The 17,077-nt window shown below is 42.8% G+C and overlaps 1 protein-coding gene across 1 annotated transcript in view; it reads right to left on the bottom strand.

Annotated features, from left to right (window-relative positions):
* pip4p2 (phosphatidylinositol-4,5-bisphosphate 4-phosphatase 2) overlaps positions 1 to 17,077 on the bottom strand; it is a 61,883-nt gene that overhangs the window by 22,983 nt on the left and 21,823 nt on the right. The window contains exon 2 of the mRNA XM_033020154.1: positions 2,553 to 2,701. Coding sequence (XP_032876045.1) covers positions 2,553 to 2,701 — 149 coding nt within the window. The remainder of the gene's footprint in view (positions 1 to 2,552; positions 2,702 to 17,077) is intronic.

The following is a 17,077-nucleotide window of genomic DNA, read 5'->3' as shown; positions in this document are numbered from 1 at the left end:
CAAATATCCATTGACTCGGCCTCTAACACTATACCACACACTAGGGATAGTTTATAATTTTGGTAACGTGGCATTATCTGATCTGTTTGAATGGCATGCAAAATAGTTTTTCACTGTACCTCTGCACATGCGTCAATAGTAAACCTAAACCTTGCTCCTGCCTATCACATCTGCCTTCCTTAGTTGGGAAAGTGATAGAGAGTAAAATGAGCACCTATTGAGGGAGGAAACCCTTCTGAAGAAGGGTTTCGGCCCGAAACGTCGCCTATTTCCTTCGCTCCATAGATGTTGCTGCACCCGCTGGGTTTCTCCAGCATTTTTGTCTACCTTCGATTTTCCAGCATCTGCAGTTCCTTCTTAAACCTATTCAGGGACGTCGGTTCATGGGAATTGCTCCGGTACATCGAGCGCGCGGGCCAACCGGACTTTAAATAATGGCACCAAAAATATGTGTAATATATGCAAAACAAATTTCACTGTGCGGTTGCATATGTGACAAATAAATCACTGCTGAACTATTGAGACAACATCATTTTACATATTACACTTGTATGTAATTACTATTTCTTATTTCAACTCCCTTGCCTTACATCTGGTAAATGGATTTCACAGTTAGAGTCAGTCATACAGCACGAAAACAGGCACTTCAACCCAACTTGCCCATGCTGACCAAGATGCCCTATCTACACTAGTCCCATCTCAGTTCAGTTTAGTTTATCGTCACGTGCACCGGGGTACAGCGACTAGCTTTTGTTGCGAGCGATCCGGTCAGCAGAAAGACAATACATGATCTGCCCGTGTTTGAACCATATCCCTCTAAACCCCATGTACTTGTCCATGGCTTACAACTTTGTCAAAGGCAAGTGTTTAGGAACAGAAACACAGAAAATAGGTGTAGGCCATTCAATGTGATCAGGGCTGATCATCCAAATTCAATATCCCGTTCCTGCTTTCTCCCCATATCCCTTGATTCCGTTAGCTGTAAGAGCTATATCTAACTCTCTCTTGAATGCATCTTGAATTAATGATGAGGAACAGCAGTGTACCTACAATATCTCCTTGCATTCCTGATCCCCCCCCAAGCTGCACACTGAAGTTATGTCCTTGGTTATAAACTACGCAATAAACCAGCTATTAAGACATCTCCAAATAAACTGAAGTTTTGACTGAATCTACCTTGCATCCAGAATAAATATTTTTTCTGGACAGTCGACAAATAATAGTAAATTATCCATTCATCACAGATCCTTAGGGAAATACAGCAACAACTTTTTCACATGGAAAAAATAGGCCCTGTCATGAAAAGTGATTTATATTCAAGGGATTTAGAAAAACTAAGCAAATGCAGATGGACTAGAATATGATCACGAAAAATTGTTACACGATAAGTGAAGTCATGCAGGTCTGCTTTGGTAAAATTGTGAATTGTCCCGAGTGTGTAGGATAGTGCCAGTGTACGGGGTGATTGTTGGCCGGTTTCTGCGCTGTACCTCTAAAGCTTAAAGTAAAGTCTAAAGAGTGGCAAAGATGGAATAGAAAAATATGATTTTGCCCAGTATTGCACAGAATTATTTCAGGATAGCTTTGTTTTCAATATTAACATAGAACATAGAACAGGAACGGGCCATGCAGCCCATAATGTTTGTGTCGAACATGATGCCGAGTTAAACTGATCTAATTTGCCTGTACATGATCCATATCCCTCTATTCCCTGCACCTACACGGGCCTATCTAAAAGCCTCTTAAACGACACTATCGCATCTGCCTCCAATATATCTATATCTATCTTTATATATATATATATATCTATCAAGACTCCCCTCAATATCCGATGTTGCAGAGAAAACAATCTGAATCTATCCAACCTCTCCCAATAGCTGAAACCCTCTGACCAGGCAGCATTCTGCTAAACCTCCTCTGCACCCTCTCCAAAGTCTCCACATCGTTGCTGTAATGGGGCGACTAGAACTGCACTCAATATTCCAAATGCAGCCCATCCAAAGTCCTACAGACCCACACAAAATTTATAACTTTAGGAAAATCTTTAAGGTATTTCACAATTCTATAAATATTCATGTTTTATAAAATAAAACATTTAATAAAACCTTCAAATGCCAGGGGTGGTACAGTGGCACAGCTGGTAGAGCTGCTGCCTTACAGCTCCAGAGACCCAGGTTAAATCCTGACCTCGGGTGCTGTCTGTGTGGAGTTTGCACGTTCTCCCTGTGACCGTGTGTTTTTTCCCCCACATCCCGGCGATGTGCAGGTTTGTGGGTTCATTGGTTAATTGTGGGTTAATTGGCTTCTGCATATTGTCCTGAGTGTGTAGGAGGCCAAACTGGGATAACAAGCTATGATGTAAGGGTGATAGTAGATCGGAGTGGACTCAATTGGCCGAAAGGCTAGACATGGCATAAAAACGATTGTTAAGCTTGAAAATTAGAAAAATATATATATTTTTTGTTTTAAATGCAACTTTGCCTCAGGCAATCTATACTTTATTGCATGCTGCCTCTCAGTCACAATGTTATATAGTATTAAGATATTCCTACCGTGGCTTCATTACAAACTGTGCATTTAACGACATGCTGATGAAGCTTGCTCTCCAAATTGATCAGGGACTGGCAAACACGGCAGTTTATTACTGGGACTCCTCCAACATCCGGACTGGCCACTGGACTGTAAGGAGGTGGAAGTTCTCCTGTTTAAAAGAAGACGTCACAAACATTCAACGCGTTAAAAAAAAAAAAACATGATTATAACAAGAGGCAATAGATTCATGAACGTTTAATAATCATATGTACCAAAATGGAACAATGAACCTCTTAACTTGCAGCAGCACCACAGGTTTGCGAACACAATACTCCAGAGATGGCATCATAAACAAATTACAAACTAACTTCAATAAATAAAAATCCCCATTTGGCGCACAACAAAACAATGGCGAAAGTCCTCCAATCCTTCAATCCGTTCCTTCTCTTGCTGCCTGTCCCGCTGAGCTACTCCAGCATTTTGTGTCTATCTTCGGCCAAAGTCTCTGGTATCTGCCTCCACCACCGCCCCCGGCAAGGCGTTCCAGGCCTCCGCCACCATCTGTGTAAAAAGCCAGCCCCGCACATCACCATTAAACTTAGCCCCTCTCACCTTGTAGCTATGCCCACCAAAAACCAAGATAGTTCAGAGTTTAGTTGGAGTCAATAGGCAAGGCAAGGCAAGGCAAGGCAACTTTATTTATATAGCACATTTCATACACGAGGCAGACTCAAAGTGCTTCACATAAAAACATGTCATACAATAAATGAAATAATAAAATGAAATAAAATAGAAGAACTAAAAGAAAAGAAAAGCAAAATTAAAAATGCATTATAAAAAGTGCAAAAGTTAAAAGTGCAATGTAGTTAAGATTTAGCTGAAAGCTAAAGTAAACATAAAAGTTTTCAGTCTTGTTTTAAAAGTGGTCAAAGTTGAGGCAAGTCTTAAATCTTCAGGAAATGTATTCCAGCTATTTGATGCATAGTAACTAAATCCTGCTTTCCCATGTTTTGTATTTACTCTGGGAATCACTAGCAGATTGGTTTCAGAAGATCTTAGCGGTCTAGAAGGCTTATATAGTGGAAGCATGTCAGTGATATACTTTGGCCCTAAACCATGTAGTGATTTATAGGTGAGCAGCAGGATTTTAAAATCAATTCTCTGACATACAGGGAGCCAATGTAAGGATTTAAGAATTGGTGTAATGTGTTCAAATTTTTTGGTCTTTGTTAGAACTCTAGCAACAACGTTCTGAACCAGCTGTAGCTGCCTGACAGTTTTTTTCGGAAGACCAGCAAGGAGACCGTTGCAATAATCTAGCCTACTATTAATAAAGGCATGTACAAGTTTTTCTAAGTCTTGAGCTGACATGAGTCCTCTTAATCTTGACACAATAGCCTGATGGTTGTTTGGAAGAAGCTATCCCCAAACCTGGACATTATAGTTATCAGGCGCTTATACCTTCTTCCCGAAGGATAGAGTGAAAGGAGAAGTGTGGCCAGGGTGGTGCCTTAATGATACTGGCTGCCTTTTTGAGGCAGAGCCTCCTACACATCCCTCAAATGGTCGTGGGGGGGGGGGGGGGGGTGGTGTCAGTACCCATGATGGACCAGGCAGTCTTCACCACATTTTGCAATCTCCTTTGTTCCTGGGCGTTCGAGTGGCCGAAGCAGGCCATGACACAACCAGTCAATATGGTACACGTGTAGAAGTTGAGAGAGTATTCATCGATGTGCTGAATCTCTTCAATCGTCTGCGGAGGTAGAGTCGTCCCTATGATTGCATCGATGTTCAGGAAACGTTGCCACACACCACAATTGGGCCTCAGCCAACTGGAGTTTGGAAAGGGCCCCTGGAATTTTGCTCATCATACTAAGTCTCCAAAACACACACTTTGTGCCAGCTAAGCAGAGAAGCAGATTCAGATCAGCGTCCCATACAGCCAAGTAGCCGGACAATATTCTTGGCAAAAGCACCCTTATTCCACAAGGGCACAAGGACATGATTCGGAGCCCTTTATCTTTTGCTTCTCAGACTTGGTCCAGAAGACCATATGACACAGGAGCAGAATTAGCCATTGAGTCTACTCCGTCATTTAATCATGGCTGATCTATTTTTCCATCTCAACCTCATACTCCAGGTCACCTGAAGAATCCAAACAAACCAAGTATCTTGGCATCAAATTGCAGAATGATCTGCGTTGGAATGGTCAGACTCATCATGCAACGGTGAAAGCAACAGGTGTCCTAAACTTTCTGTGGCTCAACTTTCATCATTGTTCAACTTCTGTCAAGGAGCAGCTATACTTCACCCTCGTTAGACCTCATTTGGACTACGCAGTTGCAGCATGGGACCCATACACAAATAAAAACATTTCTTCCATCGAACGTGTCCAAAGACAGGCAGCTCGATTTGTTACTAACACCTATGAGAGAGAAGCGAGTGTCACCAAACTTCTGAATTCTCTGGGGTGGAACCCTCTCCAAGACAGACGTGAAGCTCACCGTTTGACCTGTTTTTACAAAATGTTAAATAGTCAGCTCGACAAAGATTACAAGACCTACACCAAACCCAAACCAATTAGGAGCAGACGAGGGCATTCGATCCAATTTGTGATCCCAGCTACAAAGACAGATGTGTACAGCAATCCGTTCTTCCCCCGCACAATTAAAGCATGGAATAATCTCCACCCAACTATAGTTACCCAACCAGATGCAACTAAATTTAAAGTAGCTCTTTCTTCCCAATAACCCTTTCTGGCTTAAGCCCTCCCTTCACCACCTCCAGTTTAAATTCCATTTGGAATATTTTGGAGGACCAAGAAACCAAGAACTTGGTCGTTATTGGTGGAAATGCAAATTTGCAGATGACACAAAGCTGGGTGATAATGTGAACTGTGAAGGAGGATGCTATGAGGATGCAGGGTGACTTCGACAGGTTGGGTGAGTGGGCAGATGCATGGCAGATGCAGTTTAATGTGGATAAATGTGAGGTTATCCACTTTGATGGCAAAAACAGGAAGGTAGATTATTATCTAAATATGTCAAATTGGGAAAAGGGGAAGAACAATGGGATCTGGGCATCCTTGTTCATCAGTCTATGAAAGTAAGCATGCAGGTACATCAGGCAGTGAAGAGAGTGCATTGCATGTTGGCCTTCAATACAAGAGGAGTTGAGTATAGGAGCAAAGAGGGTTGTGAGTCTGTGGAATTCTCTGCCTCAGAAGGCGTTGGAGGCCGGTTCCCTGGATGCTTTCAAGAGAGAGTCAGATAGAACTCTTGAAGATAACGGAGTCAGGGGATATGGGGAGAAGGCAGGAACGTGGTACAGAATGTGGATGATCAGCCATGATCACATTGAATGGCAGTGCTGGCTCGAAGGGCCGAATGGCCTACTCCTGCACCTTTTGTCTATTGTCTAAAAGATAACACTTCCTCATGTGTATCAATGCTTCGATAAGGAGCGGCACAGTGGTGCAGCGATAAAGTTGCTGCCTGATAGCGCAAAAGACTCGGGTTCAATCCTGACTACGGGTACGGTCTGTACGGAGTTTGTACGTTCTCCCTGTGACCATGTGGGTTTTCTCCAGGTGCGGATTGTTCCTAATCTGTAGGTTGGAACTAGTGCAAGGGGATCACGGGTTGGCACGGACTTGGTGGGCCGAATGGCCTGTTTCCACGCTGTATCTTTAAACTAAACTGAATTTTAAAAAGTGAAATAGGTTTTTCGCTATCTGTTCAATTGCTATAACTAAATAATGCATCAAACGTCTGCTCAATCTTGATTGCACAAACCAATACAACAGAAAGATCAAAACATTGAATCATTTTGATTCAACAATGAATTTTGTTTAGTTTAGAAATATATTTGGAAACAGGCCCTTCGGCCCACCGGGTCCGCGCCGGCCAACTATCACTCGGGACAATTTACAGAAGCCAATTAACCGACAAGCCTGCAATGTGTGAGGAAACCGGAGCACCTGGAGAAAACCCACACGGTCACAGGGAGAACGAACAAACTCCGGACAGACAGCACCCGTAGTCAGGATCGAACCCAGGTCTTTGGCGCTGTAAAGCAGCAGCTCTGCCCCTGTGTCATTGTACCACCCGCACAATGATTACCTCCACTGGAATGACCATTGGTAATTAATTTGAGTTATTTGTTGTTAACACAGGACGAAAGCAGTCTCTCTGAGGGAGAGGGCAGACGTACCCCAGGTACTGAGGAGATGCTTGTGTGGATGGCCACAAAAAGCTGGAGTAACTAAGCAGGACAGGCAGCATCTCTGGAGAGAAGGAATGGGTGACGTTTCGGGGTAAATGGCTTATGTAGATGGCTCATGGTTGTACGAGCTCAACTTAATCCACAATGATTCTCCCAACCCCCCCACAGTTGCACCGTGGAAAGTATTCTGACAGTATGCGTCTCAGCCTGGGATGGCAACTGCGCTGATATTGACCGCCTGAACCTTTAGGGACAAACTTAGCCACAGTCTTAGAACAAAGGGGAGGTCATTTAAGACTGAGGTGAGAAAAAACATTTTCACCCAGAGAGTTGTGAATTTATGAAATTCCCTGCCACGGAGGGCAGTGGAGGCCAAGTCACTGGATGGATTTAAGAGAGAGTTAGATAGAGCTCTAGGGGCTAGTGGAGTCAAGGGATATGGGGAGAAGGCAGGCACGGGTTAATGATAGGGGACGATCAGCCATGATCACAATGAATGGTGGTGCTGGCTTGAAGGGCTGAATGGCCTCCTCCTGCACCTATTTTCTCTGTTTTCTTAACGCCATGGAACAGGCTCTCTTGCCAAACTTGCCTCTGCCGACCAAGACACCCCATCTAAATGTTATTGCATGCCACTTCTCAGTCACAATGTTATCTATAGTAACAATGTGATTATATAGTCCAACCTGCCTGAATTTGGCCCATATCGCTCTAAATCTTTCTTATCCACGTACTTGTCCAATTGTCTTTTAAATGTTATGATAGTACCTGCCTCAACTACCTCCCCTGGCAGCTCCTTCCAAAAACCCACCGCCATTAATGTGAAAATGTTGCCCCTCAGGGGATTCCTATCAAATCCTTCCTCCCTCACCTTAAACTATGTGCTCTGGTTTTAGAAAGTGGTGAACACAGCCCAGTCCATCACTGGCTCATCACTTCCATCCATCCAGTCCATGGTCACCTTGCGTTGCATTTGGAAAACTGGAAATATCATCAGGGATGCCGACCACTTCTACTTTCTGGGATAAGGGCACAGAAGGTTGAAAACCCAGATTCATGATTAGTGCGGTTGTCAAGCTTTAGGGGGAGAAGGCAGGAGAATGAGGTTAGGAGGGAGGGATAGATCAGCCATGATTGATTCGCGGAGTAGACTTGATGGGCCATATAGCCTAATTCTGCTTCTATCACTTATGAATTGTGTGTAGGAAGGAATTGCAGATGCTGGTTTAAATCAATTATGGACACAAAAAGCTGGAGTAACTCAGCGGGGCAGGCAGCATCTCTGGAGAGAAGGAATGGGTGACTTTTCAGGTCGAGACCCATCTTCAGTTTGAAGACCCATCAGTTTTAAGAAGAGTCTCGACCCGAAACGTCACCCATTCCTTCTCTCCAGAGATGCTGCCTGTTCCGCTGAGTTACTCCAGCATTTTGTGTCTACTTATGATTTAAGTAGTCAGACTTAAGAACAGCTTCTTCCCCACTATTCCCAGACTCCTGAACCAATCACCCATTTCACCCGTATTCCTCAGAGATGCTGCCACACACTCTTAACTCCATCTCATTCGGTTATTGTACTTTGTATTTTGTGCACCTCTCTGGATTGCACTACAATCTTGCACCATTCTGCTGTTCTGTACTCATTATTACATTATATGTCGTATTTATTATTGAGCAAAAACTCTTTACTCTGAAGACAGACACAAAATGCTGCAGTAACTCAGCGGGTCAGGCAGCATCTCCGAAGAAAAGGAATAGGTGACGTTTCAGGTCGAGACCCTTCAGTCTCGAAATATCACCTATTCCTTTTCTCCAGAGATTCTGCCTGACCCGCCTAGTTACTGCAGCATTTTGAGTTGATCAGTGTAAACCAGCATCTACAATTCCTTCCTACACATACTCTTTATTCTGTGAGCTTTATGCGAGTAAAGTATTTCATAAGGTCATAAGTGATAGGAGTAGAATTAGGCCATTCAGCCCATCAAGTCTACTCCGCCATTCAATCATGGCTGATCCATCTCTCCCTCCTAACCCCATTCTCCTGCCTTCTCCCTACAAACTCTGACACATGTACTAATCAAAAATCTATCTATCTCTGCCTTAAAAATATCCGCTGACTTGGCCTACATTGTCCTTTCTGGCAAAGAATTCCACAGATTCACCACATTGCATCCTGGTGTATACTGGTATATAAGGAAGGCAATAGACAATAGGTGCAGGAGAAGGCCATTCGGCCCTTCGGGCCAGCACCGCAATCAAGTTGAGCAAGATCAAGTCAAAATAAGCAACAGACCAAGCCAGGTCCCAAGGACTAGGTATACCTCTGGAGGACTCTAATTTCCAAAACTTTATCAGAAGCACATGAGAAGTCCGACTGGTAATAGGACACACAATCACTCGGGCCTGCCCTGTCTTTCATTATGTCGAAACAAGGGACTGCAGATGCTGGTTGACAAAAACAGACACAAAGTGCGAGAGCAACTTGGTGGGTCAGGCAGCATCTCTGGAGAACATGGATAAGTCTGAAGTAGGATCCAGAACCAAAACGTCACCTACCCATGTTCTCCAGAGACGCTGCCCGACTGCTGAGTTACTCCAGCACTGTGTGTCAGTCTTTGAGGAAGATCATCTCCATTACCATAGATTTCTGACTGACCCCCATAACTTTTTCCAATAGGTTGTCATTTTTAAAGGGAAAATATAAAGAAAATCATGTGAGGCATTCTGGCTACAAAGTCCCTGGATGCCGGCTGCAGAAGTGCAATGAAGAATTGTCCTTTTCTGCTGATAAAGGATAGGAGTCCATGAGAGGTTTACCGACTCCTTCGGAAACTTATTTTGGTTTGTTCAACTTGATCTCCCTGAGGCTGGAACTATCCCAGTGTTCAACAAACAGCTAGACAAGTACATGGATAGGACAGGTTTGGAGGGATATGGACCAAACGCAGGTAGGTGGGACTAGTGTAGATGGCTGCTGTGTGGAAGGTGGGCCAAAGGGTCTATTTCCGTTGTATCACTCTATGACTTTCTGAATCTATGGCTTTGCCTTGCACTAAATGTTATTCCCTTATCATGTATCTATACACTGTAAATGGCTTGATTTTAATCATGTATTGTCTTTCTGCTGACTGGATAACACGCAACAAATGCTTTTCACTGTACCTCAGTACAATAAACTAAACTGAACTGACTTCAGATTTCCGATTCTGCTGGCAACTGAGAATTGATCAAATGACATGATCCATATTTTTCCCTCAGGGGCACTTACAATCTAAGATACATTGATTGACGTCAGTTGATCAAACAATGCAACTCATGAGAGATCTCATTAAAAGGCAAAAGTCAAACTACGACCATAAAATGCAGCTTCTAGAGTCTTCCCTAGAGTCATTGCTATGCATTCTGTTTAAATAGAGGCATTTCCCATGAACTTGGCGTGGAATCATACATTAGGTCACAACGTCCCAGATATTAAAAGGAACGCTACTAGCTACGTGGACCTACACCAAAATAAGGCTGAAATTTAACTATTCGCTTAGATTTCATTTCAGAGATGCAGTGTGGAAACAGGCCCTTTGGCCCCCTGAGTCCGCACCAACAAGCGATCACCCGCACACTAGTTCTGTCCTGCACACTAGGAACAATTTTTACAGAAGCCTGCAAACCGCACGTTTTTGGAGTGTGGGAGAAAACCGGAGCACCCGGAGAAAATCCATGAGGTAACAGGGAGAACTTGCAAACTCCGTGCAGACTGCACCTGTAGTCAGGATCGAACCCAGGTCTCTGGCGTTGTAAGGCTGCAACTCTACCGCTGCGCCACTGTGGTACTCTGATACTCGGAACAAAAGGAATCTATAGGTTGAATCATAATTCAGGCTACATGAAGTATAATAACTGACGTCAATAAAAATCGCAAAAGGAAGGTTGTGTAAAAGTGCCAGACGATTCTGAAAGATTAGAACAGAATCCGAGTTTCAGTAATATTCATAGAATCATAGAGTCATACAGCAAGAAACAAGCCCTTCGGCCCAACTCATCCATGCTGACCAAAAACTTGAATTAAACATTGTCCAAAAATGAATCTTTATCAATTTCACAAGTGTCTTCCAACAGCCTATTCTGCTTTTAACAAATATTTATCTGAATTACATTTATATAGCTTATTGTAGGACAGTTTCTGCAAGTTGTTTGTAACTTTGTTTAATCTGCTGTGCAATAGTCAGTTAGATGGCAATCACCCTATATCTCAAGTGTTTTTCTGCATTGTCTCACTGTGAACCAACTGAACCAGCGCATTCCATTCTATCCGCAAGTTAAGAAACATCTTATTGAAATCTAGGTTTTATAATTTGTTCCTTTGGAAGAAACATAACTATAAAACAAACCCATTTATCTATTTAACAGGCATGCGCGATAAAGCATACATTGTTCGACCAGTATGGCCAATTCAAGAAAAGACGATAGACACAAAACACTGGAGTAACTCAGCGGGACAGGCAGCATCTCTCGAGAGAAGCAATGGGTGACGTTTTGGGTTGAGACCCTTCCTCAGACCCTTCTCTCCAGAGACGTTGCCTAAGTTACTCCGGCATTTTGTGTCTATCTTCGGTGTAAACCAGCATCTGCAGTTCCTTCCTACACAAGAAATGACCCTGCGAAAATGGGATTTTCTCACAAATGTAGATGACCATGTCATAGGTAGACACAAAATGTTGGAGTAACTCAGTGGGACAGGCAGCATCTCTGGAGATAAGTAATGGGTGACGTTTTGAAGATGGGTCTCTCCAGAGATGCTGCCTGGTCCGCTGAGTTACTCCAGCATTTTGTGTCTACCTTCCATTTAAACCAGCATCTGCAGTTCTTTCCAACACGATGACCATATCATCTTACATTTCCAAAGAGCAGCTTCCTGGCGTGGTTTCACATTTAATAACCTTTGGTAAAAGCCACAAAAGGAAGTAATGAATGATACAGGTACAGAAACCATTGTTTAGTTTAGTTTAGAGATACAGTGCGCAAACAAGCCTTTCGGCCCAATGGGTCCGCGCCGACCAGCGATCTCCGCACATTAACACTATCCTACACACAACCCACTAAGGACAATTTTTAAATTTTACCAAGCCAATGAACCTATGTAGTTGCACGTCTTTAGAGTGTGGAGATGGTGTGTGTGGAGTGTGTTTGTTTTGCTTTCCTTCCCAGATCCCAAAGGCGTGCGGGCTTGTAGGCCAATTGCAATCCGTAAATTGCCCCTTAGTGTGTGAGGAGTTCATTGTTAATCTGTGCAATTCTCTGCCAGAGAAGGCAGTGGAGGCCAATTCACTGAATGTTTTCAAGAGAGAGTTAGATTTAGCTCTTGGGGTTAACAGAATCAAGGGATATGGGGAACTGGGTACTGATTTTGGATGATCAGCCCTGATCACATTGAATGGCAGTGCTAGCTCAGAGGGCCGAATGCCCTACTCCTGCACCTATTTTCTATGTTTCTATGTAAGTGGGGTAACCGATCTAGTGTGAACGGGTGATCGATGGTCGGCGTGGACTCAGTGGGCGATGGGGCCTGTTTCCGTGGTGTATCTTTTTTTTTTTTTAAAGTTTTTAAATATCGCAGCCACAATCCACAGGCAATATTAAGAGGCTTGGAACTTTTTTTTTTTTTTAAATGGTATTAGTTAAGGAGGAAATATTGGCCAGTAAATTTGGAGAATTCCCAGCTGCTCCCTGAACACTGACACAGGATATTTTAATGCCAAACTGAACTGGCATGCAGGAGCATAGTTTGAAACCTAAACCAAAATACAGCAGCAGCGACAATGCAAATAACTCAGTGGCACTGCACAAGTGTTGGCCTGGATTATGTGCTTACATCTGAGACCGGCTTGGCTGATATGATAAAGAAGCCTTCACTCCTTATGGCCTAATATTCGAGAATCTCATCAATTGCTTATCACAGACAAGGAATTGAACCATCTTTGCCGGGAGTTATAGAGACATGGACGAAACAGGCTCTTCGGCCCAACTTACCCACACCGGCCAACATGTCCCAGCTACACTAGCTCCACCTGCCTGCCCATATCCCCCCAAACCTGTCTTATCCATGTTGTAACAGTCCCTCCTCTGGCAGCTCGACCCACACATCCACTGCCCTTTGTGTGAAAAAGTTACCCCTCAGATTCCTATTAAATGTTTCCCCCTTCACCTTAAACCTTTGTCCATTGGTCCTCGATTCCCTACTCTGGGCAAGAGACTCTGTGCATCTACCCAATCTATTCCTCTGATTTTATACAGTACACCTCTGTAAGATCACCTATCATCCTCCTGCATTCCAAGGAATAGGGTCCCAGCCTACTCAACCTCTCCCAATAGCTCAGACCCCCTAGTCCCGGCAGCATCCTCGTAAATCTTCTCAGTACCCTTTTTACATGATTTCATATGATGTTTTAAATCATCGATTGATTGATTGAAATATACAGCATGGAGAGAGAGAGAGAGAGAGAGAGAGAGAGAGAGAGAGCGAGAGAGGAAAAGAAGTGAAACTGCAGACAAATTGGCCCGACATCAGCAGTAGGGAAAGTGCTTGAATCTATTATTAACCAAATCCCTGAGAAATAATAATAGAGCTGGTCTGAGTCAACATGGGTTCATGAAAGGGAAAATCATGTCTTCTGAAGCGTAGCGGCATGGATGAAAAAAAATCTTGTTCAATAAGCTGTAGTCTGGGCATAGACACAAAATGCTGGAGTAACTCGGCAGGTCAGGCAGCATCTTTAGAGAAAAGGAAACGATAACGCTTTGGGTTAAGACCCATGTTCAAACTCAAAGCGTCACCTACTCCTTTTCTCCAAAGATGCTGCCTTACTCGCTGAGTAACTATAGCTTTTTGTGTCTATCTTCGGTGTAAACCAGCATTTGCAGTTGCTTCCTAAACATATAGTCTATGCTGCCTTACAGCGCCAGAGTCGCGGGTTCAATCCTGACTACATGTGCTGAATGTACAGAGTTTGTACACTCTTCCTGTGACCGCGTGGGTTTTCTCCGAGATCTTCCGTTTCCTCCCGCACTCCAAATACGTACAGGTTTGTAGGTTAATTGGCTTGGTATAAATGTAAATTGTCCCTAGTGTGTGTAGGATGGTTTGAATGTGCGGGGATCGCTGGTCGGTGCGGTCTCGGTGGGCCGAAGGGCCTTTTTCTGCGCTGTATCTCTAAACTAAACTAAAAGAATTTCAATGCACAATGTATCGTGATAGAATTAAAGCCTGTGCTTTGCCATTAATTAAATCACAGATAAAGTTGTTCAGCTTTCACAGCATTCTCCTCCTTCCATGTGATGTAAGCTATCAGACGGAGTCAGCCAAGTAACTAAATACTCAGAGTGAACTAAGAGATAATACATTCAAGAGGCAGAAACTCCTATTCAATTTGGATCAAAACAAATACAAGCGGACAAAGGGCTCTGCTTTTCAATGTAGCAATCTTACAACACAGTTAATCAAGACAAAGCTCACAGGACTTATACCCCCACAGCAAAAGGTAAATAAGAAAAGCTTAGAGATGATCAGAGACATTGATTCAAGAAGTTTAAAAAAAGACTCAGCCCTTAAAATAAAATTGAACATTATTTGTGGTTCTGGTTACCTATTCATTGAAATAACTGTAAAATTCCTGAAAGAGTGTTGAGGTAGAGCACAGAGATGATGTGGGGTACCTGCAATTTAATTTAGATGGAAAGATAAGAAGCTTCATTAAACATATAACAGACAACCTCTATGTTTTGAAGGGCCCTGACATGAAACGTCACCCATTTATGTTTCTCCAGAGATGGCCCCCTGAGTTACTCCAGCTTTTTGTGTCTATCTTCGGTTTAAACCAGCATCTGCACTCCTTTTCCTACACACCTCTATGTTACTGCAGTTCAGGTAACAGAAATTCCGCCTTGCAGAATTCAAAAATCAGTTCCAAAAAGACAGATATGGAATAACAATTTGCTTTCGTTGAAGTTATGTGAAGGGGGGGGGGGGGAATGCATTTTTTCTCCCCAAAATTGAATGCACAGATGATGTGAAAAACAAAATTCAAGACCTCCCACCCACCGGTAACATAGGGGTCATCGATGTAGAATGGGGAAGAATGCTTACATAGGCTATAATATCACAAGTAGAATTAACTTTGCAGCAGCATATGAATCTCAAGGATAGATTTTCATCTTAAAATGACTGAGTTACCTCTTTAACAGAACACTCGACAAACTATGGATATTTATACACCGGAGATGCCAACGACAGCTGCGCTTCAAGCTGATATCCAAGATAATCAATTGTGGTATTTGCAGGATGATAACTTCATAGGCCACATAAATGTAAATTCAATGCATCAAAAGCAGAAAGTAAACCTTTGAAGGAAACATGGTTAATCAGCTGGGCTAAAATCTGCTCGGTGGTACTTCAGCTCAAATTTATACAGCATACCATCATACAGCACGGAAACATTCTTCGGCCCAACTTGGTATCATAGAGTCAGAGTGATACAGCGTGGAAACAGGCCCTTTGGCCCAACTTGCCCATGCCGACCAAGGTGCCCCATCTACACTAGTCCCACCTGCCTGCATTTGGCCCATCTCCCTCTAAACCTTTCCTAACCATGAACCTGTCCAAATGTCTTTTAAATGCTGTTTTAGTATCTGCCTCAACAAGAAGCAAGGTAGGAGAGGGAACTGGGGTCTGGTCTACCCTGAAGGTCAGCTGCGGGCGGCACCCCCGGGGCGGGCGAGGAGAGGGACATCACATCCAAGGAAGGCAATGGGTGGAGGCCTTGCAGCAGCCTGGGGCTTGTCCAGGATCGGGCACCGCTCATAAGATCTAGAGCATGGTACACAAAAATGCTGGAGAAACTCAGCGGGTGCAGCAGCATCTATGGAGCGAAGGAAATAGGCAACGTTTCGGGCCGAAAACCCTTCTTCAGACGGCTGGGGGGTGGGGGGGGGGGGGGGGGGGGGGGGGAGAAGAAAGGAAAAAGGAGGAGGAGGAGCCCGAGGGCTGAGGGAGAGCTAGGAAGGGGAGGAGACACCAAGGGCTAACAGAATTGTGAGAATTCAATGTTCAAGCCAGGACTTTGAAAATGGACACAAAACATGGGGCCTCTTGCATACAGGCTCAGTAGACTATTTCTGTACATTTACTAATCGAGAATGAGCTTCAGTTTGGGAATACTGTGCTGGCATGAATGTAAGAAAATAATTTCACCATGCGTTTGCACGTGACAATTAAAGCGCCGTTGAACAAGTGAACCATTGAAGTTGCAACACAAGTTGAGAGGATGGTTAAGAAGGCGTATGGCATAATTGCCTTCATTGGTTGAAGTGTTAAGTGTAATTTTATTTATTAGAAGTACAATACAGTGGTACCTTTTTACAGGTTCCCAAAATTATGTTAACATATTACATTCTCTGTACAACATCCTTTTTTTTTCTTTTTTTTTTTTATAAAGAGAAAAGTAGGAAGAGAAAATGGAAAAAGAGGTAGTAACGAGTGAGGGATAGGCTAGCGTGCGTGAGTAAACACCAGAAAAATAAAATAGTGAAGAAAAGAAATAAGTGAGGAGGGAAAGCAGGAGGGAGTTTATTCAATTGCCACGAGGAGATGATTTTTTATGTTCTAGATCGTCTTTCACCCATGCCTGAAATGTTTTATTTTCACGATACTGTTGTACCACATGACTCCAAGAAATCAATAAATGGGGACCAACTCATTAAGAATTGGTCTTGTTTATCTATTAGGAGGAGTCTCATTTCTTCCAAATGTGCTGTGTTCAGCATATTACTGATCCACATTTTAAATGTCGGTATATTAGCATTTTTCCAAAATTTAAGTATGTTTTTTTGCTATTATTAACCCATAATTAAAAAATGAGTTTTGGTGTTTATTTAATTTGTTCCCGTCTCCTCTTACTCCAAATATAATCATTTCAGTATTAGGTTCCATTTTTATCTTAAATAGCTTTGTGAATATATCAAATATATCACACCAAAATTTATGAAGTTTTGTACAAGAAACAAAAGAGTGTGTAATATTGGCATTTTGAGAAAGACATTTATCACAGATGGGAGAGATATTTGGATAACATTTATTCAACCTAGTTTTTGAATAATATAATCTATGTAATATTTTAAATTGAATTAAATTGTGTCTAGCGTTAATCGAACATTTATGTATATATATCAAATACTTTTCCCATGTTTCTTTTGAGATTTTTGTCATTAATTATTTTTCCCAGTCTTCTCTAATTGCCTCTGTTGATGGTAATTCTATGTTTAAAATACTGTTATA

This window comes from Amblyraja radiata, chromosome 4 (genome assembly GCF_010909765.2).
Source record: "Amblyraja radiata isolate CabotCenter1 chromosome 4, sAmbRad1.1.pri, whole genome shotgun sequence".
Taxonomy (NCBI): Eukaryota; Metazoa; Chordata; class Chondrichthyes; order Rajiformes; family Rajidae; genus Amblyraja; species Amblyraja radiata.
This window is presented reverse-complemented; position numbering and strand designations above follow the sequence as displayed.